Source organism: Lithobates pipiens, unplaced genomic scaffold (assembly GCF_037356315.1).
Source record: "Lithobates pipiens isolate NorthernLeopardFrog02 unplaced genomic scaffold, aLitPip1_a1.2 Scaffold_8, whole genome shotgun sequence".
In the NCBI taxonomy this organism is placed as follows: Eukaryota; Metazoa; Chordata; class Amphibia; order Anura; family Ranidae; genus Lithobates; species Lithobates pipiens.
In genome coordinates, this window is record NW_027507903.1 from 342,594,517 (window position 1) to 342,620,869 (window position 26,353).

General features: G+C 43.8%; 1 protein-coding gene across 2 annotated transcripts in view; it reads left to right on the plus strand.

The window, feature by feature from the left end:
* Positions 1-239: 239 nt before the first annotated feature.
* Positions 240-26,353, plus strand: part of ZCCHC10 (zinc finger CCHC-type containing 10) — a 64,144-nt gene continuing 38,030 nt past the window's right edge. For both annotated transcript variants that reach the window (XM_077473148.1, XM_077473149.1), the window contains exon 1: positions 240-362. In XM_077473148.1, coding sequence (XP_077329274.1) covers positions 280-362 — 83 coding nt within the window. In that variant the 5' untranslated portion in view covers positions 240-279. The remainder of the gene's footprint in view (positions 363-26,353) is intronic.

The window sequence follows — 26,353 nt, forward strand, 5'->3', positions numbered from 1 at the left end:
GCAGCTCAGTGTGGAAGGGGTCTCAGTCTATGTATGGAATCATGTGGTCATTAATAAAATGCAGACTTAGCGTTTAGTGTATTTTATTGAGTCACAATGAATAAACGTGTGTTTTAACTTTGATTAATCTTGACCAGCGAAAAAAATAAAATAAAAAAAGGGATCCAGAAACAGCCACACCACACAAACAGATGCAGACTGCCCTGACCTCTTGCCCGTGTCAAATATGGCCGCCGGAGCCTCGACGTACCTCGGTGTCGCGCTCTCCAGTAGCTGACAATGCCCATCATGCAACGGGGGCAGCGTCTGGCCTTCAGCAACATGGCTACCCCCATGCACCGGCTGATCGCTCGCAGGCAGGCGTAAGTTTCCTTTAGGACGCAATGGGGGTGGGGATATGCGGGAGATGTCGGCTTAGGGCTTGCTGGGGTGTCATGGCGTCATACGGGGCGGGCTAATTGGACCCTTGACTGACTGTGGCTGGATTTTCGTTGTTGTGGGTGTGGATGGAGCTTAGTACGGGATGGTAGCGGTGCTAGCAGAGTGTATCGGCTGCTAGTGTGCGATATGAGGGTAGGGAAAGCAGAGCCTGCCATGATGGTGTACACTATATACTTTAAGAGGAACTGAACCCATTGATTTGGGGGTCTCCCATAGCAGGGCTGTTCAAGGCAGAACCAGCACAGATCTCTATGGGCCTTTACCAGTTCATTACAAATTGGTTTTGTATTTCTATACAAGTCTTTGAATCCAGAACCCTCTTAAAAGGATGCGTTTACCAAAAAACTGCCTATGCAGATAAGAATACTCCTGGGTTGTTGCTCAGTGAGGCTTAAAGTGGTTGTAAACCCTTACAAACCACTTTGACCTACAGGTAAGCCTAGATTAAGGCTTACCTGTAGGTCCAAGAAATATCTCCCAAACCTATACAGTTTAGGAGATATTTGCCCAAAGACAGGCACCGCTATCTACCGCGCATGTGCCGTAGACAGCGGCGCGCAGGCGCACTGAGCGGGGCATCGTCGATGACGGCTATGCCGCGAGTCTTGGCTCCCGTGCGCATGCGCGGGAGTGACGTCATTGCTGCTCCGGCGAATCACAGCGCCAAAGCAGCGAGGCCCACGGAGACCCACCAAGAAGATGGATGCTCGGAACTACAGGGGACAGCGGTGACTTCGCTGGCTCCTGTGTCAGGTAAGTGACACATAATGGACTACTGTGCGATGCATAGTAGTCCATTATGCTTTGCCTGTACAGGGAATGAAAGAGTTAGTAAACTCATCAGGGTTTACTTCCTCTTTAAAGAGGAAGTAAACCCTGATGGGTTTACTTCTGCTTTGTCTCCCTGCAAATGTGTCACTTACCTGACACAGGAGCCAGCGATGTCACCGCTGTCCCCTGTAGTACAGAGCGGCCATCATCTTATGGGTATCGCTGCTCCAGCCACTCACAGAGCCGGAGCAGTGATGACATCACTCCCACGCACGGGATCCGCCACTAACGGCATATTGCCGTTGGCAGTGCATGCGCCGTAGACAGCTGTGACTCTCTTTTAGTAACTATCTCCTAAACTATTTAGGTTTAGGAGATATTTCTTGGACCTACAGGTAAGTCTTAATCTAGGCTTACCTGTAGATCAAAGTGGTTTATAAGGGTTTACAACCACTTAAGGACCAAGCCTCTTTCTGAGCTTTGGTGTTTACAAGTTAAAATATAGATTTTTTTTATTTTTTTTGCTAGAAAATTACTTAGAACCTGGAAATTTATTATTTTTTTCTAACACCCTAGAGAATAAAATGGCGGTCGTTACAATACTTTGTCACACCGTATTTACGCAGTGGTCTTACAAGCACACTTTTGGCAACAAAAAGTCACCTTTTTGAATAAAAAAAAAAAAAAAAAAAAAAACCCACACAACAATATTGTTAAAGATAATGTTTCACCGAGTAAATTGATACCCAACATGTCATGCTTCAAAATTGCGCCCGCTCGTACAATGACGACAGACGTTTACCCTTAAAAATCTCCATAGGCACGTTTTAAAAAATTCTACAAGTTGCATGTTTTGAGTTACAGAGGAGGTCTAGAATTATTGCTGTCGCTCTAATGATCGAGGCGATACCGCACGTGTGGTTTAGACACAGTTTTCATATGTGGGCGCTGCTTACGTATGAGTTTGCTTCTGCACATGAGCTCGTCGGGATGGTGCGTAGTAAAAAAAAAAAAAAAAAAAAGCTAAATGTCACTTCCGCCCTGCAATGGTATGGAGACTGGTGGGAGCTAGCTTCACCTCACTCATCTCCATACCCCACAGGACCAGATACCGATCGCTCCGATAAGCAGAGGAGGGCACCAGAGCATGGCGGGGAGGGGGCCCTTTCCCGCCGCCGATAAAAAGTGATCTTGCGGCGAATCCAGCACAGAGACCACTTCTATTTGAAAGCGGATCGCCTGCTGAAGAGGATACCAGGGTTATGGTAGATAGCTGCTGCCATAACAATATCTTTATTCAAAGTATTGACATATAAAGATGGCGGGCGGTCTGCAAGTGGTTAATCATTACTGTTCACCATCACAGAAATGGGCACTTTTCTCATTTCAAACCCCCTCGCATTCCCTTTCGCTTACCTGATGCAGTAGCTGTGAGCTCAGACTTTTAGAGTAGTTATCAAAAATGTAAAACACATCAATCTGATTCAACCATAAAAATTCATCACCCGCTTGCTGACTGCCCACTGAATTTTACTGCTACAGTGCAGACCGGCTGTGCAGAATCACCATTGTTGCTCTTGGCTCAGGCATGCATGAAGGAGAGTGTTTAGCTGAGAAAACCCCTCATCCTCTCCTGAAGGCTCCTGGGATGTATGACATAATTTACCTAGGCAAGAGACCAGGAAGTAACAGGAATTGTAAGGGGAAAAAAAAAAAGTTTAAAAATGAGCAGATATGATATACTTTCCAATCTATTTACTAGTTGATAGTGGCACAAGGATTAAAAACGGCTGGCAGAATCACGTGTGTATGTGTAAAATATAGATATGCATGCGATTGTTTATTTACAGGTAGGTGGTGTGGCCTGCTGACCCAGCTGTGGTGACACTGGCTCCAGCACATGCTGATGAGCGGGTCCTGGCGATCTGCAGAGCAGATGACAGGAGAGAGATCTTTGTATTGATGACGGGGATGTGCTGGTCTTTGTCTCTGCAGTAAAATCAGCACACAGTAAACACTATATCCATTACTAGGCACAGAGTTAACCCTTTGCCCCAGATGTTAACCCCTTTTTAACCAGTGTCATCAATACAGTGATCGTGCATATTAGCACTGATCACTGCATTAGTGTCAGATTGGCCTCCTCACTATCACAGTCCAACTAAGTTACTGATCTCCCCCACTGCTAGTGTGTGTGTGTGTGTGTGTGTGTGTATGTGTGTATATGTATATATATATATATATATAATTCCAGTGTATATATACACAGCAGAGATATATTGAACACTTCAACATTTTTCTAGGTGAATATATTTTTAAGTGCCGGTTCACACTACAGTGACTTGGGTTCCAACTTGTAAGTCCTCAAGTCTCCAAGTCGCTGGACATAAGAAATGCCATAGGAGTGAATGAGAGCTGTCTTAATGTATATGTGAGGGGGTTAGCTCAGCAGCGGGTGTGTGACCCCCCCCCTGGATGGGTTCACCACACAAAATCAGACCCAGCAGACAGCATTTGTAGGTGCAGTTTTATACCATATGCAGTGAAAAATATAACAGCAAAATAAAACTGAAAAGAAATCCTGGTCAGCTTGACCGCTTACTACACACATAGATTCCCTATCTAACAACTAGGCACAGCCTGGTTTCTGCCCCAGTCCCTATCTCTCTGTTTTAAATGTTTGCCACACAGGCATTGACTCACCACACAGGACAGATGCCACACTCCCCAGTCTACACAACACAGAACTTGTTCCAGGATGGAGCATCTCCCTAATCATGCTGGGGTTTTTGTAGAGGTCTTAATGAGCCCACTTACTTCAGCCGGGCTCATTAACTCTTCCCCTGTAGGACTCCCAGCACTCCCTCTAGTGGTATAAGTCGGCATAAAGCCTGAATCTAGGGCATATATATTTTCCATCCTGGATGCAACCAGGTGATTTTACCTGCCTGCTGTCACAGTACACTAATAAAGTCGCTCCAACTTCAGAAAAGGTTCTTGTACTAATTCAAGGCAACTTGTATCCATAGATTTCAATGGAAGTCACCTCCAATTCAAATCTCCATCTATATTGAAGCTACTTTACAGGAAAAAGAAAATAGTTTACCCAGGTACTTCCCCCTCCCACAGAGCTGATTATTCTGTGATTGGCCACAGCCAAAGTTGCCTGTTAAGTCGCGTTGAAAGTTGCTCAAAGTCGCAATGAAGTCGCCTCCAAATTGCCTTGGAAATTCATGCTGTATGTGGGGTTGCCCCTGTGTGAACCAGCACTAAAGGTGTTATTGAAATGAAATTTCTCTTGTCATCTTCCAGGACAGCAGGCCTGAGAGATGACTGGTCCACCTGACAGGAAACACAGTCAACACATATGGTTAAAAGGCCCCCTGCACCCCACCCCAGTTCTTGATTGTTTCCTGGCAGTGAAACATTTTGTTATTTTTGTCAGATCTGAAGTCGGTAGCGGACACTTACCCCCCCCCCGGATCTGAACGCCAAGGCCACAGGGGTAGCGGGTCAGACATTGATGGCTTTCGGAGGCAGGATTAAGAGACTAGAGGTCCAAGTCCTGTCGGACAATGTGACAGCTGTCTCATCTGAACCGTCAGGGTTTGGAATGGGGTCCAGGAAACTACTGAACCTGGCTTTGGATATTTTAAATATGGACTGAAGGAAACCTTCAGTCCATATCGGCGGCCCACATAAAGGGGACCTCCAATGTGGTGGCAGATTTCCTAAGCCGACGGCCCATCCAGCAGGGGGAATGGGAATTAAACCAGGACATATTCCTCCAGATAGGTCACAGGTTTGGATTTCAGGAGATAGACATTTTTCCCACAGAGGGAACAGACAGGTGGAGCATTTTTTTTCTTTCCGGGGGGGGGGGATCACAGGGAGTGGATGCTCTATCTCAGGACTGGGATTGCCACCTAGCATATGCTTCCCCTCCACTAGCCTTAATACCTCAGGCTCTACAGAGGCTGGCCCACTCGGAGTGCAAGATCCTGATCTCCCCATGGTGACCCGGGGTTCTTCAAGTTGACGGCATGGCTCTTGAGAGGGAGATTCTCAGAGACAAGGGATGCTCTGATAGTCATTGAGATCCTCCTAGGTAGCCGGAAACCGGTCACTAGGAAGATCTTCTCAAGAATCTGGAATTTCTTTGCCCACTGGTGCCAGGATAGAGGGGTTTCTAATCCTTCGGTACCAGTGGTACTTGAATTCTTACAAGCTGGGGTGAATCAGGGGATTGCCCCAGACACCCTGAAGGTACAGATAGCAGCCTTGTCTGTATTTCTGGACCAGAGGCTTGCGCTAGAGCCCCTGATTAAGAGATTTCTACTCGCAAGGGAGAGGTTAACCCCTGTAAATTTTATAGATTCCATGGTGGGAATCTAATGCTGGTCCTGGAAGCGTTGACGAAAGCGCCTTTCGAACCAGCTTAGGAGATTTCAATAACATTTTTGACGCTTAAGTTAGCCTTTTTACTGGCCATCACTACAGCCAGAAGGGTAAGCGACCTGCAGGCCCTGTCAATTAAGGAGCCTTTTCTGTTGGCACTGGAAGATAGATTGGTGCTGAGACCAGACCCACTATATCTTCCAAGGTTGCATCTCAGTTTCATAGATCTCAAGAGATCATTTTGCCCTCCTTTTTGAGAAAACCCGAAAAACGAGAGAGAGAAATTTAGGCCATTAGATGTCAGGAGGTGTTTGCTGACATACTTGAAGTGTGAGATTTCAGGAAGTCAAGTCACCTTTTGGTTCTATTTAGATGCCCTAGAAAGGGAGGACAGGCATCTAGATCTATCGTGGCTAGGTGGATCAGACAAACCATAGGAATGGCTTATGAGCAGACAGGTTCCCCAGTAACAGTTAACCTTAAAGCTCATTCAATGAGATATTTGGTGGCCTCTTGGGCAGAAAGAGCTGGGGCCTCAATAGAACAGATCTGTCAAACAGCCACATGGGCGAAGCAGGACACCTTCTTGAAGTATTATAGAGTGGAACTGCTATCGCCTCAGGATCTGACCTTTTGGAAGGAAGGTCTTGCAAGCGGTGGTCCCACCCTAAGGTAGGCCTTGAACTTCTTATCCATCCTCTCAGGTGTGCCATCCTGGCAGATGACTAGAGAAAATTGACAGTTCCTTGCCGGTAACTGCTTTTCTGGGATATCTTCCAGGACAGCAGGCCTACTTCCCATCCCTGGTTTGATGTAAGTACTACGGGAATAATTTCTCTCTGGCACCTGGATAACCTATTACATTTAGCCTCATGTGTTGATTGTGTTTCCTGTCAGGTGGACCAGTCATCTCTCAGGCCTGCCGTCCTGGAAGATATCCCAGAAAAGCATTTACCGTTAAGTAACTGTAAATTTTTCACCACATGTTGGTAACAACCCATACATATAAAGAAACCGAAACAAGTTCAGAAATAAGTTATGTGTAATAAAATGGAATGACACAGGGGAAAAAGCATTGAACGCATGAAGAAAGGGAGGTGCAAGAGATGGAAAGCCAAGACCCCAGATGAAATCTATCAGTAATTGGAAAGCAATCCTTCCCCTTGTCGTGCAAATTAATATCAGCTGGTTCAGTCTCAACTGATGGCCTATAAATTACTAAGGTGTCACACAGAAAACATCTCATGAGTAAAAGCAAAGGGCTCTTAAGAACTTTGCAACCTTATCGTTGCTAAACATACTGATGGCATTGGTTACAGAAGGATTTCTAAACCTCTGAATGTTCCAGTGAGTACTGTTGGGGCCATAACCCGGAAGTGGAAAAAACATAATTTCATCATAAACAGTCTATGATTTCTGACAGAGGAGTGAAAAGAATTATCAGAACAGTTGTCTAAGAGCCAAGGACCACTTGTGGAGAGCTTCAAAAAGACCTGGAATTAACAGTTACAATGGTTTCAAAGAAAACATTAAGTAATGCACTCAATGGCCATGGCCTGTATGCACACTCACCACACAAGACTCTGTGGCTGAAGAAAAAGCATGTTGAAGCTTGTTTAAATTTTGCTGCACAGCATTTAGAGAAGCCTATGAAATACTGGGAGAATATAGTCTGGTCAGATGAGCCGAAAATTGAACTCTTTGGACGCCATGATACACACCATGTTTGGAGGTCATATGGCACTGCACATCACCCCAGAAACACCCCCACATACCAACAGTATAGTTTGGAGATGGAACCATCATGGTGTGGGGCTGTTTTTCAGCATACGGTTCTGGCAAACTTCATTCGTTTTTTTTTCCATTCATCCTTCAATTATATCAAGATATTCTTGCTAAAAATCTGCCATCTACCAGAATGATGAAGATAAAACAAGGGTGAACATTTCAGCAAGACAATGATTCCAAACACAATGCCAAGGAAACTCGGTTTTAAAAGAAAATAAAGCTACGGTACTAGACTATTTAAAAAACTGCAAATATCGGCCGGCCTCTGAATCCGATAGAAAATCTAAGGAAAGAACTAAACATCAGAGTTCATAGAGGAGGCCCACGGAACCTTAAAGATTTGAAGACTTAATGTGGAAGAATGGGCCAAAATCACACCTGAGCAATGCATGCGACTGGTTTCCCATATAGGAGGCATGTTGAAGCTGTCATTACCAACAAAGGATTTGTACGAAGTATTAAATTTAAGTTGGCGTGTTCAATACTTTTTCCCTGTGTCATTCCACTTTATTACACATAACTTAATTTCTGAACTTGTTTGTTTTGGTTTCTTTGTATGTATAGATTGTTACCGACGTGGTGAAAATTTCATGTCAATGGCACCTTTTTAGAATTATATTTACCAAAAAAATGGTGACTTGTTCAATACTTATTTTACCCGCTGTATACTGTCATTTATGCAAAAACTTTTGCGCAAACCAATCAATATGCACTTATTGGGAATTTATTTTTATTTTATTTTTAACCAAAGACAGGTAGTAGAATATATTTTGGCAATAATTTGAGGAAATTGTACTTTTATTTTTTTTTTATTGGATATGTTTTATAGTAATATAGTGTTGTGTTTTTCAGACATTTTCATTTTTTATTTATTTTTTGTGCAAAAAATAAATACCACCAAAAGAAAGCTCTATTTCCATGAAAAAATATTTATTTAATTTTGATTGGCTGAGATGCAGCAGTGGGCCAATGGCTAACTGACAGCATTGGGAACCAATCGGGAGAGAGGAGGCGGAGCCCAACTGCAGCTCTGTGTTTCAATGGACACAGGGAGCTGCAGCTCAGCTTGGGTGCCCTCCTAGTAAGCTGCTTGCTGTGGGGGCACTCATCAGGAAGGAGGGGCCAGGATCTGGGCTGCTGTGTGCAAATCCACTACACAGAGCAGGTAAGTATAACATGTTTATACAGGGTTTTTTTTTGTTTTGTTTTCTGTTAAAATAACAATCACTTTAATTTTTACATTTTTTTTTTTTTTTGATCACTTTTATTCTTTATGGAGAGATCTTGAGTCTATAAGTCCCTACATCTCTCCTCCTATGCTGGATTGTCTGAGATAAAACAAAAAGAAAAACCAATCTCAGGCTTTCCAGCTAAAAAAAAACCTGTTTACATCTGCCAGCGCAGATGTGACCTCATGACATCGCTTGTGACCTCTGAGGGTCCTAGAGCTGGCTAGGGACCATCTGGTCCCCAGCTAGTTCTATGGTAAACAGCCACCGGTGGGCATATTCATTCTCCAGGTCCCTGATCGCACAAGCAAGCTCGAAGGATGGCGGAAAGGGGGCCCACATCCCCTCCTGCCTCCTATAAAAGCAATCAAGTAGCTAAACAGACATTATGATGGCTTTAACATTGCAGGGAAATGCCAGCTGAAAAAAAAAAAGATATTCGGATGATGCCTATAGCTGCAGGTGTCATCCAGATCTCTCCACTCAAAGTCCCTGTTGTCCTATAACGTCACCCTGGGGGAAGTGCGTTAAAGTGCTGCATAGCAAAAAATGGCCTGTTCACGAAGGGGGTAAAATCAAATGGTTATAGTGCAAATAATCCAAGTATGAAATCAACTTGGTTCATAAAGATAAGTCAGTCATTTCTCAACCAAAAGTCAGTGAATTAACAGATAACTTTGTGATCTCCACAGTGCAGATACCAAATCCAGCACTCCGCACGCATCAAATAAAATGGCTGCATAGTTATTAGCAGCTACTGCACTTTTTTTACATCCTAGGTAACACTCCATTCTTGTCACGGTCTCTTTAAGATGTAACCCCAGTGACTTTTTCTGGGGTTACAGAAAAATGAAATATACTTTTTTGGGGATATGTCTGTCTCCATTTCCAGTGCACAGTGCAGGGAAGGTATGTCGTCTCCCTCATTTCTGTGGAAGTTTGCTAGAGAACTTCTCTATTCCCAGAAGTCAAATAGCATTTCACTTGGTTATGAAAAAATAGGCATTTTCCTGGGGTTACAGCAAAGAACTATGTGCGCATGGATATCATGAAGGGGTGTCTAGAGCCAGGGGGAAAAAAGGTCAAATGTGCTTAAAATGGAGTTCCAGTCCCCCAAATGTTGGTGTGTGTGGGTTTTTTTTTTTTTTTTTGTTGTTTTAGACTGCTCCTGTAATTGCCCAAACATCTACATGAAAGTTTATAACATGTCATATGTTTTACTTTCTGTAAAAATTGTTGTTACTTACTGGTCTTAGAAGCAGGCAGGTTTGATTTTAGCTGTGGGTATCAGAAAGCACTCCTGTATTCATTTCTGGGATTACCCAACATGCACCTCTAGATCTCATGAATGTGCGCGGCTCTCCTTATTCCAATAACGTGAAATTTCGTTAGTAGGCGATTCACAAGGACTGCTGGGATACATGACGCCACTATCTCAGGAACCCTTGCAAATCGCCTAGTGATGTAATCACCTAGGCGGGGATGGGCGGAAGTAAAGGAGAAATAACACAAAAAGATATTTCCAAGTAGAAAAAAAATAATTGCTTTTGAAAAAGGATGAACTATGGGCATACAAGAGAGAGGGTTCATAAAATGGGTGGAACTCCACTTTAACCACTTGCTGACTGCCTAAAATATATTTGCTGCATACGGCTGGCATGGCCAGACTGGATCACGTACATGTACGTGACCCAGCCTGTTGTGGGTTAGGGGTGCACTGCACACCGCTCCCACGACTGCTGTCTCCACCATGCAATCATATGATCACAATGTCGGCAAAGCTGTTATAAATCTCATTCATAACAGCTGTGTTTCCTGCAGAGTGATTGGCCCACAGCTATCACATGTTACCTGGGCCAGCCACAGCACCCTGTACCATGTGATTTGGCTGTAGCCAGTCACAGATCACTATTAACCACTTTCACCCCCTTCCTGCCCAGACCAATTTTCAGCACTCACACTTTGAAGACAATGGCTCAGTCATGCAACACTGTACCCAAATGAAACCTGCGTCCTTTTTTCATACAAATAGAGCTTTCTTTTGGTGGTATTTACTCACTGGTGGGTTTTTATTTTTTTGCTATAAATAAGACTGAAAATTTGGTGAAAAAATGCTTTTTTCTTTCTGTCATAAAATTTTGCAAGCCAGGAAAGTACAAATACCCCCAAAATGACCCCCTTTTGAAGTAGATATCCCAAGGTATTTAGTAAGTCGCATGGTGAGTTTTTTGAAGTTGTAATTTCTTCCCACAATTCTTTGCAAACTGAAGATTTGTGTTTTGTTTTTTCTTTTTTCTTTTTTTCTTTTACAAAATTGTCATTTAACAAGTTATTTCTCTCACACAGCATATGCATGCTTGCAACTACACACCAAAACACTTTCTGCTACTCCTCCTGAGTATGGCGATACCACATGTGAGACTTTTTCACAGCCAGGCCACATACAAAGGCCCACCATTGAAGTAGCACATTCAGGCGACAAGCATAAATTACCCATATAATTTCCTATCAACGTATCATTTTTGAAGGCTCTTTATATTTCTAACATATAGCATTAGAAATATTACACTCCATTAATTTTATACTCCAAATTTAATTCTATTATTGAGGAAAGGTTAAAAAAAAAAGTATTACCTGTGGTTTTAGTAGTGTCCCCAGAGGAGAGAATTGGTCCAGGCAGCAGGCAGGGATGTGCTTAGCAACAAAAATAGTAATTATCCAGGCAGCAAGCAGAAATGTTGTCTATAGTCAGCACAAGGATATTGTTAGCACAGCCAAAAAATTTGTCCATAGAAATTGTCCAGGCAGAGACAGCCAACACAGCCATAATATTGGTCCTGGTACATTGTTACCTGCCAGCACTCATTATTGTACCACTCTCCAGCCCTTCATAAACATACTGCCTCTTGCTACAGCTAATTATTTGCATAGTCCAGGTAGCAGGCAGAGGTGTGGTCCATTCATGTGGCAGGCAGAGGCATGATGGGCAGTAAGTCAGCAGCCGGCTGAGGGCCGCAATCAGGTAAGACCAGTGCACAGGGGCAGAGGCTTCACCCACCCAAATCTCCATGAAACCTCCGGACTCCAGACCCTAATCCAGAAATTAGGAAACCCAGAAACAACAAAAAAAATAGTTTTCTCAATCCGGAAAAAACATTTCTGGAGCCCCTCACATGTGAGACCTCTGTGTGTACTACAGTAGCAGGGTAACAGATCAGTCCAAGCGGTAGGCAGAGGCATAGTCAAAAAACAGGCCAGGGTCAGTTCACGTGGAAGGCAGTGGCATGGTTATTTGAGGAAGCATGGGAAATGGTCAGCACAGATGATGAAAATGGGGAAATGGTTAAGAATATGGACTAATATATTAGGGATGTGTGATAGTCAGAAGCATTTACCAATGCAAAGGCCGGGTTTGGAGGGACACTGGGAACAATGGTAGCTAGCATTTCTTCGAAATCCTCTTTTGCTGCATACTCAACATTTTTCTTTGGCCTGCTTCAGATGGTAGAATGTTGCTCGGGAAGTGGCGCTCATGAAGTTGTCTAACTGCATCAGAGCAAAGGTTTTGTGTGTTGGGGGGGGGGGGGTGGGGTCTTTGATGGTAGATGAGGGACATGACAACTTGTTCGATTAATTTTAGGAAGTGAGCAGGGCTTTCCGTGGATTTGGTGTGAATTATGTAGGTGTTATAAATGGCCAATGAATTAAATAGATTGCTACTTTGTTGTACCGGAAACGGGACATCCTTATTGATAAATAGGGCTGAAGCATTTGGTCGTTGAAATTTTGTACACATGTTGGTTGTAATGTGATCATGGATGGTGGACATATGTACACTTTCCTGGTATTCTTCCACCTCAAGGCCAGCACTTTGTTGCATTTCAAAGTTGCTCTTTCTCTCCTTTTTCACAGTTTTTTTTTTTTTTTATATATATATTTTTTTTATTCACTATGGCTTGTAGAAAACCCTTCCTATTCTTTCTGGAGGTTGCACAGTCCAGGGTTTCTGCAAGGTATAGGTGTTTGAAAAGCGGTGTGCTGGTGTAGAAGTTATCCAAGTATGTGTGGTAACCTTTCTTCAGCAGTGGGTATGCCAGGTCCCATACAGTTTTACCAGTTGCGCCCATGTAGGCCGGGCATTCGGGGCTGGAGCTGGGAATCTCTTCCTTCGTGTATGCAGAACACATACAGATATCCCGTGACCCTCTTGCAAAGCTTATAAAATGTCACTCCGTATTTAACCCTTTTGCTAGGCATGTATTGCTTTATTCCTAGCCGGCATGAAAAGGGTACCAGGGACTCCTCTACACATATATGCTGATCGCAGACACAGAGTTCTGCAAATCGTTGGGAAAAGAAATTGAGTGGGCGAATTTTATATAACTTATTGTAATTTGGATGATTGTGGGGAGGGCACTGGGCATTGTCTCCTGAAATGAAGAACGCGCATAATCCTCTCATATTGGGACCTGGACATTACAGAAGAATAAATGGGCATGTGGTGGATGGGGTTGGTGGACCAAATAGGCATGCCATTCTTCTCTTCTTTTTTTTTTTTTTTTTTGTAAGCCTCATGTTTATGGTGAGGCCCATAAACACTTTGAACTCCTCCCAGAGTTGAATCCTTCCACTCAAATGGATGGGCGTATGATGATTCGGGGTTGTTGGCAATATGCTGCTGGGCATATAAATTTGGTCTGGTCCACGATGAATTGCAGCAAAGTGTCGGGCAAAAATAAATGAAAACAATCGATTTCAGTAAAATCTTGGGTATTAGCCTGCACACCTGGCTGTGCGGTGAAAGGAGGGATTCTTGCTGATCCTGAGTCAGAAGGCAGCCATTTTGGATTGGCAAGACCAGCTGGAAGATGTGTAGTGGCCCTGGCTCTTGGGGGACGTGGCACTCCAGTGCAGGTAGTTGGGGGATTTGAAGTTCCTGTGCTGGCATTTGGGCGTGATGCTGCAGCAGTGCTGGTACTTGGCCTGGGCATTTCTTGTGGGCTTTCCCTGGCGGCAGTGCTGTTAGCGGGCCTGGGAATTTGGTCCTGGGGTATATTGCTGGTTGCTGCCTGGTTTCCAGAGTGCCGTGCCCTTTTAGGAGGGATCCATTCTTCCTCTGATTCATTTGCCGATCCACTACTATCGATCGGTTCAAATGCTGAATTTGATTGGCATTTGAATCTGATGATCCAGCTGCTCTCATCAGTCATGGAAAGGATCTGGAATGCCTCCGCACTGGTATATACTCCTTTTTTTTATTTTTTTTATTTTTTTTGACATTTTTTCTGATGGGCTGTGCAACGGGTGGCAGGTGATGGTTACTGATGGGCTAGGTGACAGACAGGTGGCAGGTGACGTTCACTGATAGTGACGGTCATTGATGGCAATCTCTGATGGTGACTGGTACACTTTGTGACAGATGAGGGTCACTGGTGAGGGTCCCTGATGGGTGACAGGTGCACCGCTGATGCCAGTCTCTGACTATGACAGGTGCACTTTGTGGGCACTAGTGGGCGACGATGTGCAATGTTCTCCCTCCCCCTTTTTTATTTTTTATTTTTTTTATTTTTTTTTTTGTGTGGTATCGGTACTGAACTCACTGCTCCTGGCTCTTCTCTCCTCACACTGGAATCGGTGTGTGAGGAGAGAAGAGCCGGTAACCACTAGTAACCGGTCTGTGTTTACATTTAGTGATCGGCTGTGAATGGATCACAGCCAATCACGTGGTAAACAGCCTCCAGTCATTGGCCGTTTACCCTTGTCGATGACAAGCAGTGTTCCTGGGAATACGCCGCCACCGTCGTAACCGCACTCCCGATCGCGCGCCTGCACCGTCTTAGGAGGGGAATACCATTTGTGATTGGCCGTAACGTAATCGTGGCCAATCAAGGGGTAAACAGCAACCCGGTACCGTTCTTTAGAGCGGACAGTCGGCTTTTGACTGTTACTACAAGCAGCGGGAGGGGACGTCCCCCTCCCACCGCTCTGCCCATGTCTAACCTCCCATTGGGAGGCCCGAGTGGCCAGCTGGCACATCCGTCGCCTGGCCAAAGACCTTAACAAAGCTGATCTGCTTTGTTCGGGTCTCTGATCTAATAAAACGGAAGCGATGCCATGACATGACTTCCGGATTACTGACATTCTAAAGGCACCAGTTTTAATAAAATAGAAAGTATTAAACAATGATTTTGACGTTTTTGAATACTTTGAAGTGCAGAGGAGGGGTTTGGGGTTTTATAGACCCCAGATCCCTCCATAAAGAGTACCTGTGCTGCCTATTGCTGTCACTAGAAATGTTTACATTCCTTGTGACGGCAATAACAATGATAAAAAAAATAATAATTTAAAGGACAGTGTAAAAATAAAGTTTAAATCGACAGAATGTCGGCGCCTGATATTGGCTATCGACCTGAAAGGCAGCCAAAAAATTATCGGCCCTGATAAAACTAGGTCCACCCCTAGCTTGTACGTGCTATAACTTTCACACCAACCAATTGATGTATGTTTTTTGCCAAAGATGTAGCAGAATACGTTTTTGCCTAAATTTATGAAGAAATTTTGGTTGCATTGCATATGTTTTATAACAGAGTTGAAAAATCTTTTTCTGTTTGTCATAAAAAATCCAGTGTTGATCAGACACCACCAAAAGAAAGCTCTATTTGTGTGAAAATATAAGAATTTAATTTGGATACAGTGTTGCATGACAACGCAATTGCTAGTTAAAGGAGCACAGTGCTGAATAGCAAAAAAAGAGCTGGTCATTAAAGTGGTTGTAAACCCTTACAACACATTTTGACCTACAGGTAAGCCTAGATTAAGGCTTACCTGTAGGTCGAAGAAATATCTCCTAAACCTACACGGTTTAGGAGATATTTGCCAAAAGACAGGCACCGCTGTCTACGGCACATGCGCCGTACACAGCGGTGCACTGAGCGCGGCACCGCCAACGACGAAGATGCCGCGCGTGTAGGCTCCCGTGCGCATGCGCGGGAGTGACGTCATTGCGATGCATAGTAGTCCATTATGCTTTGCCTTTGCAAGGAATGAAAGAGGAAGTAAACTCATCAGGGTTTACTTCCTCTTTAAGGAGCATAAAACATTTTAGAGCTGAGGTGGTTAAAGCAAAACTACAGTGCATCTGAGCACCACAAAAACCATTTTAATTCTTTTTTTTTTTTTTTAACCATTCAAAACATAATTGCCCATCCACTCATGTCTTCATGCTTTATTTTGCTGAGAAATCACTTTGAAAACCATCCCCCAGGATTTCTAGTCAGGGCCATCTTGAGCAAGTGCCTATGATTTCTGTAGCATTTACTTCCTGTAATCCATCTGCCCTTTGCGCAGGTAGGAGGGAATGATTAGTTGAGGAAAACCCCTCCTGAAGACCCCTGGGATGTATGACATCATTTGCCTAGGCCTGGAAACCAGGAAGTAACTGAAGAAATGTAAAAAAAAAAAAAAAAAAAAAGTAAATATCATATATTCCTGGATAGTGTCTGTAAGCTCCAGTTTTTCTGCTACCCTATCAGTCGCACTATAATCGGATCGGATCCTTTTCCTTGCTGGGTATGGAGACGAGTGAGGGGAAGATGGCCCACCCATCTCCATCAAATTGCAGGGTTGAAGCAATATCAAAACGTCAATTCTGTCCATAGCTCTTAAAGGGCAATTTTTTTATTGCATTTTAGTGTAAATATGATATCTGAGTTTTTTTGTTTTTTTTTGTCTATTACAAGGGATGTTTACATTTCTTGTAATAGGAATAAAAGTGACACAAATTTTTTATTTATTTTTTTGTTTTGTTTTTTTAGTCCCTTCCCGCCTGCCGGCCTTCAAATGCCAGATGGGTGGCGCGGCTCTCGTTCTGGGTAGACGTCATATGACGGACTCCCAGAACAACTGCTCTTGTGCGCCCATCGCGGCGATGTGTCAGACACACCGTTGCACCAATCATGGTAAAGGGCCTCAGACGGCTCATGGCTTATCACCATATAAACAGAAAGAGCCGTCTAACAGACGCGAACAGAGGGGAGACTATCTGCTTCTCCCCTGACGGGGGGGGGGGGTCTGTGCTAATTGTTAGTGCAGCCCCCCCTCGGATGCCCACCCTGGACCCACCAGGTAGTGATGCCTATCAATGCCATCTATCAGTGCTGCATATCAGTGCCACTCATAAGTACCCACCAATGCTACATATTTTTTTTTTTCCCTTTAGAAAATGTTAGGTATTTTTTTATTACCGTAAATAAAAACTGCAGAGGTGATCAATTACCACCAAAGGAAAGCTCTATTTGTGAGAGCAAAATGATAAAAAGTCTGTTTGGGTAGTGTAGCATGACCGCTCAATTGCCATTTAACCACTTGCCGACCGCCTAACGCCGATGTACGTCATCAGAATGGCACGGGCAGGCATAAGCACGTAGATGTACGTGATTTGCCTCCCGCGGGTCGGGGGCCCGATCGGGCCCCCGCCCGGTGCCTGCGGCGGTCGGTTTTCGTTCGGGAGCGATCCCGGACGAGGGGACGGCCATTCATTCATGGCCACCCCCTCGCGATCGCTCTCGACGAATGGAAATCCCCGGTGACATCACTTCCTCTCCTGTAATGTAAACACAGGAGAGGAAGTGATGTATTCTCTCCTCCGTGTCGGTATTTTTCGTTCCGACACGGAGGAGAGCGGATCAGTGAGTTGCACCAACACATCCCACACACAGTAGAACATGCCAGGCACACTCACACCCCCCCTTTACCCCCCGATCACCCCCCCAATTACCCCTGCCCCCCAGTCACAGTGACACCAATGTCATTTTTTTTTTTTTTTTTTTTTTTTTGCATTGGTGTCATTTGTGACTGTAATAACTGTTAGGGCAGTTAGGGTTAGCCCCCTTTAGTTCTAATGTACCCCCCTAACCCCCCCAATAAAGGTTTAACCCCGTGATCACCCCCCGTCGCCAGTGTCACTAAGGCTGGGTTCACATTGCAGCGGTTTATGAGAACGAATGTGATTCGCACCGCACTGCAGTGCAAATCACATCCGATCTCTGTGCGATTCGAGTTCAGCCATTCGCCGCACCCGCCACACCCGCCGCACCCGCCGCAAATTCGCACGGGACCCTTTTTTTGGCCCGCAGCAGAATCGGATCGCATGGGTGTTCACACCATGCGATCCGAGTTTGCAGATCGCACTGCGATATGCGAACTGATCTGGGGGTGTCAGTAACATTTCACTGACACTCCCAGCAGTTCGCATAGGGCAGTGTGAACTGCCGCCGGGAGGCATGCGATGCGGGAACCCGCCGCGGATTCGCGGCGTTTCCGCATCGCTCCAGTGTGAACCCAGCCTAATAAGCGATCATTTTTCTGATCGCCGTATTAGTGTCACAGGTGACGCTAGTTAGGCAGGTAGGTATTTAGGTTCGCCGCAGCTTTTTATAGCGCTAGGGACCCCCATATACTACCGCATAAAGCCCCCTGATTGCCCCCTAGTTAACCCTTTCACCAGTGATCACCATATAACTGTTACAGGTGACGCTGGTTGGTTAGTTATTTTTTTATAGTTTCAGGGCACCCGCCATTTATTACCTAATAAAGGTTTAACCCCCTGATCACCCGGCAGGTGTCATTTGTGACTAATAACTATTAGGGCAGTTAGGGTTAGCCCCCTTTAGTTCTAAGGTACCCCCCTAACCCCCCCAATAAAGGTTTAACCCCGTGATCACCCCCCGTCGCCAGTGTCACTAAGGCTGGGTTCACATTGCAGCGGTTTATGAGAACGGATGTGATTCGCACCGCACTGCAGTGCAAATCACATCCGATCTCTGTGCGATTCGAGTTCAGCTATACAGATAGTATGGCTGAATTCGTGTCGCACCCGCCGCACCCGCCGCAAACTCGCACGGGACCCTTTTTTTGGTCCGCAGCAGAATCGGATCGCATGGGTGTTCACACCATGCGATCCAAGTTTGCAGATCGCACTGCGATATGCGAACTGATCTGGGGGTGTCATTAACATTTCACTGACACTCCCAGCAGTTCGCATAGGGCAGTGTGAACTGCCGCCGGGAGGCATGCGATGCGGGAACCCGCCGCGCATTCGTGGCGTTCCCGCATCGCTCCAGTGTGAACCCAGCCTAATAAGCGATCGTTTTTCTGATCGCTGTATTAGTGTCACAGGTGACGCTAGTTAGGCAGGTAGGTATTTAGGTTCGCCGCAGCTTTTTATAGCGCCAGGGACCCCCATATACTACCGCATAAAGCCCCCTGATTGCCCCCTAGTTAACCCTTTCACCAGTGATCACCATATAACTGTTACAGGTGACGCTGGTTGGTTAGTTATTTTTTTATAGTTTCAGGGCACCCGCCATTTATTACCTAGTCTCACTAGTGTACCCCTAAATTTAGGGGTGTCTACTTTCTAAAATGGGGTCATTTGGGGGGGGGGGTTTGTGCCATCTTGGCATTTTATGGCCTTCAAAACTGTAACGCCCTTAGAAAGCCTGAAGGCGGTGCTTGGTTTTTGGGGCCCCGTACGCGGCTAGGCTCCCAAAAAGTCCCACATATGTGGTATCCCCGTACTCAGGAGAAGCAGCAGAATTTATTTTGGGGTGTCATTTCACATATGCCCATGGCATGCGTGAGCAATATATCATTTAGTGACAACTTTGTGAAAAAAAAAAAAAGTTTGTAATTTTCCCGCAACTTGTGGCAAAATATAAAATATTCCATGGACTCAACATGCCTCTCAGCAAATAGCTTGGGGTGTCTACTTTCTAAAATGGGGTCATTTGTGGGGGTTTTGTGCCATCTTGGCATTTTATGGCCTTCAAAACTGTAATAGGTAGTGAGAAGTGAACTCAAAAAATTACGCCCTTAGAAAGCCTGAAGGCGGTGCTTGGTTTTCGGGGCCCCGTACGCGGCTAGGCTCCCAAAAAGTCCCACATATGTGGTATCCCCGTACTCAGGAGAAGCAGCAGAATTTATTTTGGGGTGTCATTTCACATATGCCCATGGCATGCATGAGCAATATATCATTTAGTGACAACTTTGTGAAAAAAAAAAAAAAAAAAAAAAAGTTTGTAATTTTCCCGCAACTTGTGGCAAAATATAAAATATTCCATGGACTCAACATGCCTCTCAGCAAATAGCTTGGGGTGTCTACTTTCTAAAATGGGGTCATTTGTGGGGGTTTTGTGCCATCTTGGCATTTTATGGCCTTCAAAACTGTAATAGGTAGTGAGGCGTGAAATCAAAAATTTACGCCCTTAGAAAGCCTGAAGGCGGTGCTTGGTTTTCGGGGCCCTGTACGCGGCTAGGCTCCCAAAAAGTCCCACATATGTGGTATCCCCGTACTCAGGAGAAGCAGCAGAATTTATTTTGGGGTGTCATTTCACATACGCCCATAGCATGTGTGAGCAATATATCATTTAGTGACAACTTTGTGTAAAAAAAAAAAAAAAAATTTTTTTTTGTCATTATTCAATCGCTTGAGGCAAAAAAATAAAATATTCAATGGGCTCAACATGCCTCTTATCAATTTCCTTAGGGGGTCTACTTTCCAAAATGGGGTCATTTGGGGGGGTTTTGTACTGCCCTGTCATTTTAGCACCTCAAGAAATGAGATAGGCAGTCGTAAACTAAAAGCTGCGTAAATTCCAGAAAACGTACCTTAGTTTGTAGATGTGACAACTTTTGCGCAAACCAATAAATATACAATTATTGACTTTTTTTTTACCAAAGACATGTGGCTGAATACATTTTGTCCTAAATGTATGACTAAAATTGAGTTTATTGGATTTTTCTAATAACAAAAAGTAGAAAATATCATTTTTTTTCAAAATTTGCGGTCTTTTTACGTTTATATCGCAAAAAATAAAAATCGCAGAGGCAATCAAATACCATCAAAAGAAAGCTCTATTTGTGGGAAGAAAAGGACGCAAATTTTGTTTGGGTACAACATTGCATGACCGCGCAATTACCAGTTAAAGCAGCGCAGTGCCAAAGTGTAAAAAGACCTCTGGTCATTTACCAGCAAAATGGTCCGGTCTGAAAGTGGTTAAACAGCGACAGTGCTGAAAGCTGAAAATTGGCTTTGGCAGGAAGGGGGTGTATGTGCCTGGTATTGAGGTGGATAAAGAACAGTGTAAAAATAAAAGATGAAATAAATAAGAAAAATAAAACATTTTTAAACATGCCCCGTTGCGCCAAGCTTGCATGCAGAAGTGAATGCATATGTGAGTAGCGATTGCATGTGAAAACAGTGTTGAAACCACACACGAGTTATCACCGCGATCGGTAGAGCAAGAGTAATAATACTAGCCCTAGAACTCCTCTGTAACTCAAAACGTGCAACCTGTAGAATTTTTTTTCAACCTCGCCTATGGAGATTTTTATGGGTAAAAGTTTGTTGCCATTCCATTGTCGCACAATTTTGAAGCATGACATGTTGGGTATCGATTTACTCGGCGTAACATTATCTTTCACAGTATAAAAAACTATGAGCCAACTTTACTCTTGTCTTATTTTTTTTATTTAAAAAGTGAATTTTTTACAAAAAAAAAAGTGCGCTTGTAAGACCGCTTCACAAATACGTGACTGAAAGTATTGCAACGACCGCCATTTTATTTTCTACGGTGTTTGGGGGTTCTAAGCAATTTTCTAGCAGAAAATCTGTTTTTAACTTGTAAACAACAAATCTCAGAGGCCTTACGTGGTTAATATAAAGGCCCATATACACGATCTGACTTTTTTACAACAAACATGCAAATTGGCTGTTTTGAGGCAACATCCGACCGTGCGTACACTCCATCGGACTAACTTTTTCGGTTTTCATCGGACTTTTGTTGGCTGTGCGAAGGGACAAACTTTTTCGACAACATAAGTGCAATGGAGCAAAGTCCGATTGTGTGTACAGAAAACCATCGGACTTTACAAATGCGCATGCTCAGAACCAATGCAAAAGATCAGACAACAATACAGAAGTTGACCAAAGGGGGCGGTAAAGAGCAAAAAAACCATGTGATTTGGTGAAAGTTGGCTGAAAAAGTCTGATCATGTGTATGCTTAACAAGTTCACGGCCAACACCCTTTATACAAATTTTCCCGTGGGCTTTTGTACAAAGTCCAATCATGTGTATGGTGTTTTAGGGGTCGTATAACCTCTGTTCTCAGCGGCATAGGTAGCTCAGTGAGCTGGAGGAGGAGAAACTGCAGTGCCCTGGTCCACAAGTCTGATAGTTGGAGGAGAGCAGGCTGAGTTCGAGCACAGCTAGAGAACTGCCCACCCTGTGCTTCAATGACAAGTGTGGTCATTGTTTGATAGCAAAGGGGTACTGGCAGAATCACCAGGTATTTCACACAAAGGAAGCACTACAAAGAGAACAAGATACTTTCTCATACAAGTACATGGTACAGCAGGCACATATCAGGAATATGACATGCTGGTTTTACACACCCTTTGGTGTGTTTGACATCCAGTGTACATGAGGCCTATAGCAGAACTAAACCCTTCTATCTTTTTGCAGCTGAAGGTGACTATTTAGATCTGGCATTGCCAGGTATTTGATCAGCTATGACACCAGCTATTGGAGGGCTTTAGGGCTTATGCACCTAGTTGCGTTTTTGTCAGTATTGCATTTTTTTCTGGTGCTAAATGAGCGTCTGATGTTTTGTACAGGGCCAGGCTCTTGTGCATAGTTGTGTAAAGATCCGTAATCTTGAGCTGCACCCAGATCGTAAAATCTGCATCTCAGGGCTGTAGTTTAAGCGTGTACTCCTGCAAATATATGTACATGCGTTTCCTGCATAAATTTATAGTAGAATTCGAGGTTTCATGTCACTTTAAATAGTTTGCTTGGGACTAACTGTCCTAAACAAACTTTTGTTTCCCTTACTGAATGAAGGGTGCTCTGTGCTGTAATGGACTGTTCTAGCTTTGGCTGCATATATTTAGCAGCTATGCGTTCTGCAGCGATACAGGTGACTTCCCTTCTGCTGCTTGAATTAAAGTGGTATTAAAGTTGTGTGTGTGTGTGCTTTTGTTATATGAAAAAAAAAAAAAAAAAAAAAAGCTTGTAAAACGACCGCAATGTCTGAAAAAGGCCTGGGCGTAAAAAATGCTTCAAAATTGCCAAGAATACGCTCTGCTCGGGTGAATGCATGCTAATTGTCTTGCAGGTGTTATCCGATGTATGTTTCAGAGTCCTTCAAGTTCCCCATTTTAATTTTGTATAATCTTGTGTATTCACGCACGGAGCTGTGTCTGGGCCCCACGCCTCCATCTTCTGATTGATTCACTGGCTGTGATTGACATTGGCTCACGCTGCGGGAGTGCGAGTCCCTGGAGAGCCAAGGCTCTCGTGGACATCGCTGGATCCAGAAGGAGGTAAGTATTAGGGGGACTGGGGGGACTGCTGAACACCAAAGGTTTTTCACCTTGTGTCTTTCAAACCACTTTAAAGAGTAATGCTTCTCCTCTTCCATGCATAGTTTTATCAATGAATATAGGGCTGTTTGTCCAAGGTGGAGAGTCAAGTTGATGATATCATTGATAAAAATACAAGGCTGCTGTTGAATGGTGAAGCACTAAGCCCGACTGTCCTTTATTCTGGCAGCAGACAGGAAGTTGCCTATAAATGTTACTGGAACACAACGTCACTTGATGTATGTAGCCTATGCTACTACAGTCCTTTTTTTAAAGAGGTTGTAAACCTCCGGAAAAAAAAATTCCAAAAATAAATAAAACTTGCAAGACAAAGGCATAAAGAGCTAGTAAATATTTCATACTAGCTCATTATGAAATGCTTACCTTGGAATGATGCTCTGCAGTGCCGCCCACACTCTGCTATCATGGCGACCATCTTTTCTGGAGTTGCATTCAGGTTTGTGGGCTACGGGGCTGTAATTGGCCAGAACCATGATGACGTCACTCCCGTGCGTGCACACCGCTGGTCACAGCACAGGTTCTGAAGCACGAGCAGGCCGCTCAGTTAGCATGCGCTGATGACGTCCGGGTATACAGTAAATATCTCCTAAACCATACAGGTTTAGGAGATGTTGACAGTACCCACATATAAGCCTTATTATAGGCTTACCTGTAGGTACAATTAAAGAGGAAGACGTCCTCTTTAAGTCCAGATTCACACTGATGCGCTGCAAATCTGATGCAATTTCACTGTGCGAAAATAATGCAATTTTTGGGGGGGACTGGGCATAGCTGAAGACTTCATAGAAAACAAATGTATTTTCAGATGACATGCAAATCTATGACAATGACATTCGATTCATGACAGATTCGCATCAGTCTAAACTGGGCTTAAGGCTCTGTTCACACACAGGAGTTTGAATTGCCGCGATTCTGTCTATGATTTCAAAAATCTCTGATAAGATGTCAAATCACACATCAGCATGTTCAGGTGCCAATCATTTGACACCTAAAAACGAGGTGCAATTTTGTCGCACGAAAAATCACACAATGTATGTTGCCTAAAAAAATCCCAGAACTTCTTTTGGGTGACGAATGACACCTGAAAATGCTGATGTGCATTTTGAAATTGTGGCGATTCCTCCCAGTATTCAAAACTCCTATGTGTAAATGGAGACTTTTTGTAATAGAATAGAAGTGGCATAAAACCTGGAATTCTACTTTAAATCTTGGCTTTCAAACAAAGCTAGGAGAGAGGAATTTTCCACACATATAACTGCATGTAGACGTTTAAGTGTTTATACGTGTATAAACATAAGCGCTTTAACCACTTTCAGACCGGACCATTTTGCTGGTAAATGACCAGAGGTCTTTTTACACTTTGGCACTGCGCTGCTTTAACTGGTAATTGCGCGGTCATGCAATGTTGTACCCAAACAAAATTTGCGTCCTTTTCTTCCCACAAATAGAGCTTTCTTTTGATGGTATTTGATTGCCTCTGCGATTTTTATTTTTTGCGATATAAACGTAAAAAGACCGCAAATTTTGAAAAAAAATGATATTTTCTACTTTTTGTTATTAGAAAAATCCAATAAACTCAATTTTAGTCATACATTTAGGCCAAAATGTATTCAGCCACATGTCTTTGGTAAAAAAAAAGTCAATAATTGTATATTTATTGGTTTGCGCAAAAGTTGTCACATCTACAAACTAAGGTACGTTTTCTGGAATTTACGCAGCTTTTAGTTTACGACTGCCTATCTCATTTCTTGAGGTGCTAAAATGGCAGGGCAGTACAAAACCCCCCCAAATGACCCCATTTTGGAAAGTAGACCCCCTAAGGAAATTGATAAGAGGCATGTTGAGCCCATTGAATATTTTATTTTTTTGCCTCAAGCGATTGAATAATGACAAAAAAAAAAATTTTTTTTTTTTTTTTACACAAAGTTGTCACTAAATGATATATTGCTCACACATGCTATGGGCGTATGTGAAATGACACCCCAAAATAAATTCTGCTGCTTCTCCTGAGTATGGGGATACCACATATGTGGGACTTTTTGGGAGCCTAGCCGCGTACGGGGCCCCGAAAACCAAGCACCGCCTTCAGGCTTTCTAAGGGCGTAAATTTTTGAGTTCACTTCTCACTACCTATTACAGTTTTGAAGGCCATAAAATGCCAAGATGGCACAAAACCCCCACAAATGACCCCATTTTAGAAAGTAGACACCCCAAGCTATTTGCTGAGAGGCATGTTGAGTTCATGGAATATTTTATATTTTGCCACAAGTTGCGGGAAAATTACAAACTTTTTTTTTTTTTTTTTTTTTTTAACAAAGTTGTCACTAAATGATATATTGCTCATGCATGCCATGGGCATATGTGAAATGACACCCCAAAATAAATTCTGCTGCTTCTCCTGAGTACGGGGATACCACATATGTGGGACTTTTTGGGAGCCTAGCCGCGTACGGGGCCCCGAAAACCAAGCACCGCCTTCAGGCTTTCTAAGGGCGTAATTTTTTGATTTCACTCCTCACTACCTATTACAGTTTTGAAGGCCATAAAATGCCAAGATGGCACAAAACCCCCACAAATGACCCCATTTTAGAAAGTAGACACCCCAAGCTATTTGCTGAGAGGCATGTTGAGTCCATGGAATATTTTATATTTTGCCACAAGTTGCGGGAAAATTACAAACTTTTTTTTTTTTTTTTTTTTTTTTCACAAAGTTGTCACTAAATGATATATTGCTCACGCATGCCATGGGCATATGTGAAATGACACCCCAAAATAAATTCTGCTGCTTCTCCTGAGTATGGGGATACCACATATGTGGGACTTTTTGGGAGCCTAGCCGTGTACGGGGCCCCGAAAACCAAGCACCGCCTTCAGGCTTTCTAAGGGCGTTACAGTTTTGAAGGCCATAAAATGCCAAGATGGCACAAACCCCCCCCAAATGACCCCATTTTGGAAAGTAGACACCCCTAAATTTAGGGGTACACTAGTGAGACTAGGTAATAAATGGCGGGTGCCCTGAAACTATAAAAAAATAACTAACCAACCAGCGTCACCTGTAACAGTTATATGGTGATCACTGGTGAAAGGGTTAACTAGGGGGCAATTAGGGGGCTTTATGCGGTAGTATATGGGGGTCCCTGGCGCTATAAAAAGCTGCAGCGAACCTAAATACCTACCTGCCTAACTAGCGTCACCTGTGACACTAATACAGCGATCAGAAAAACGATCGCTTATTAGGCTGGGTTCACACTGGAGCGATGCGGGAACGCCACGAATGCGCGGC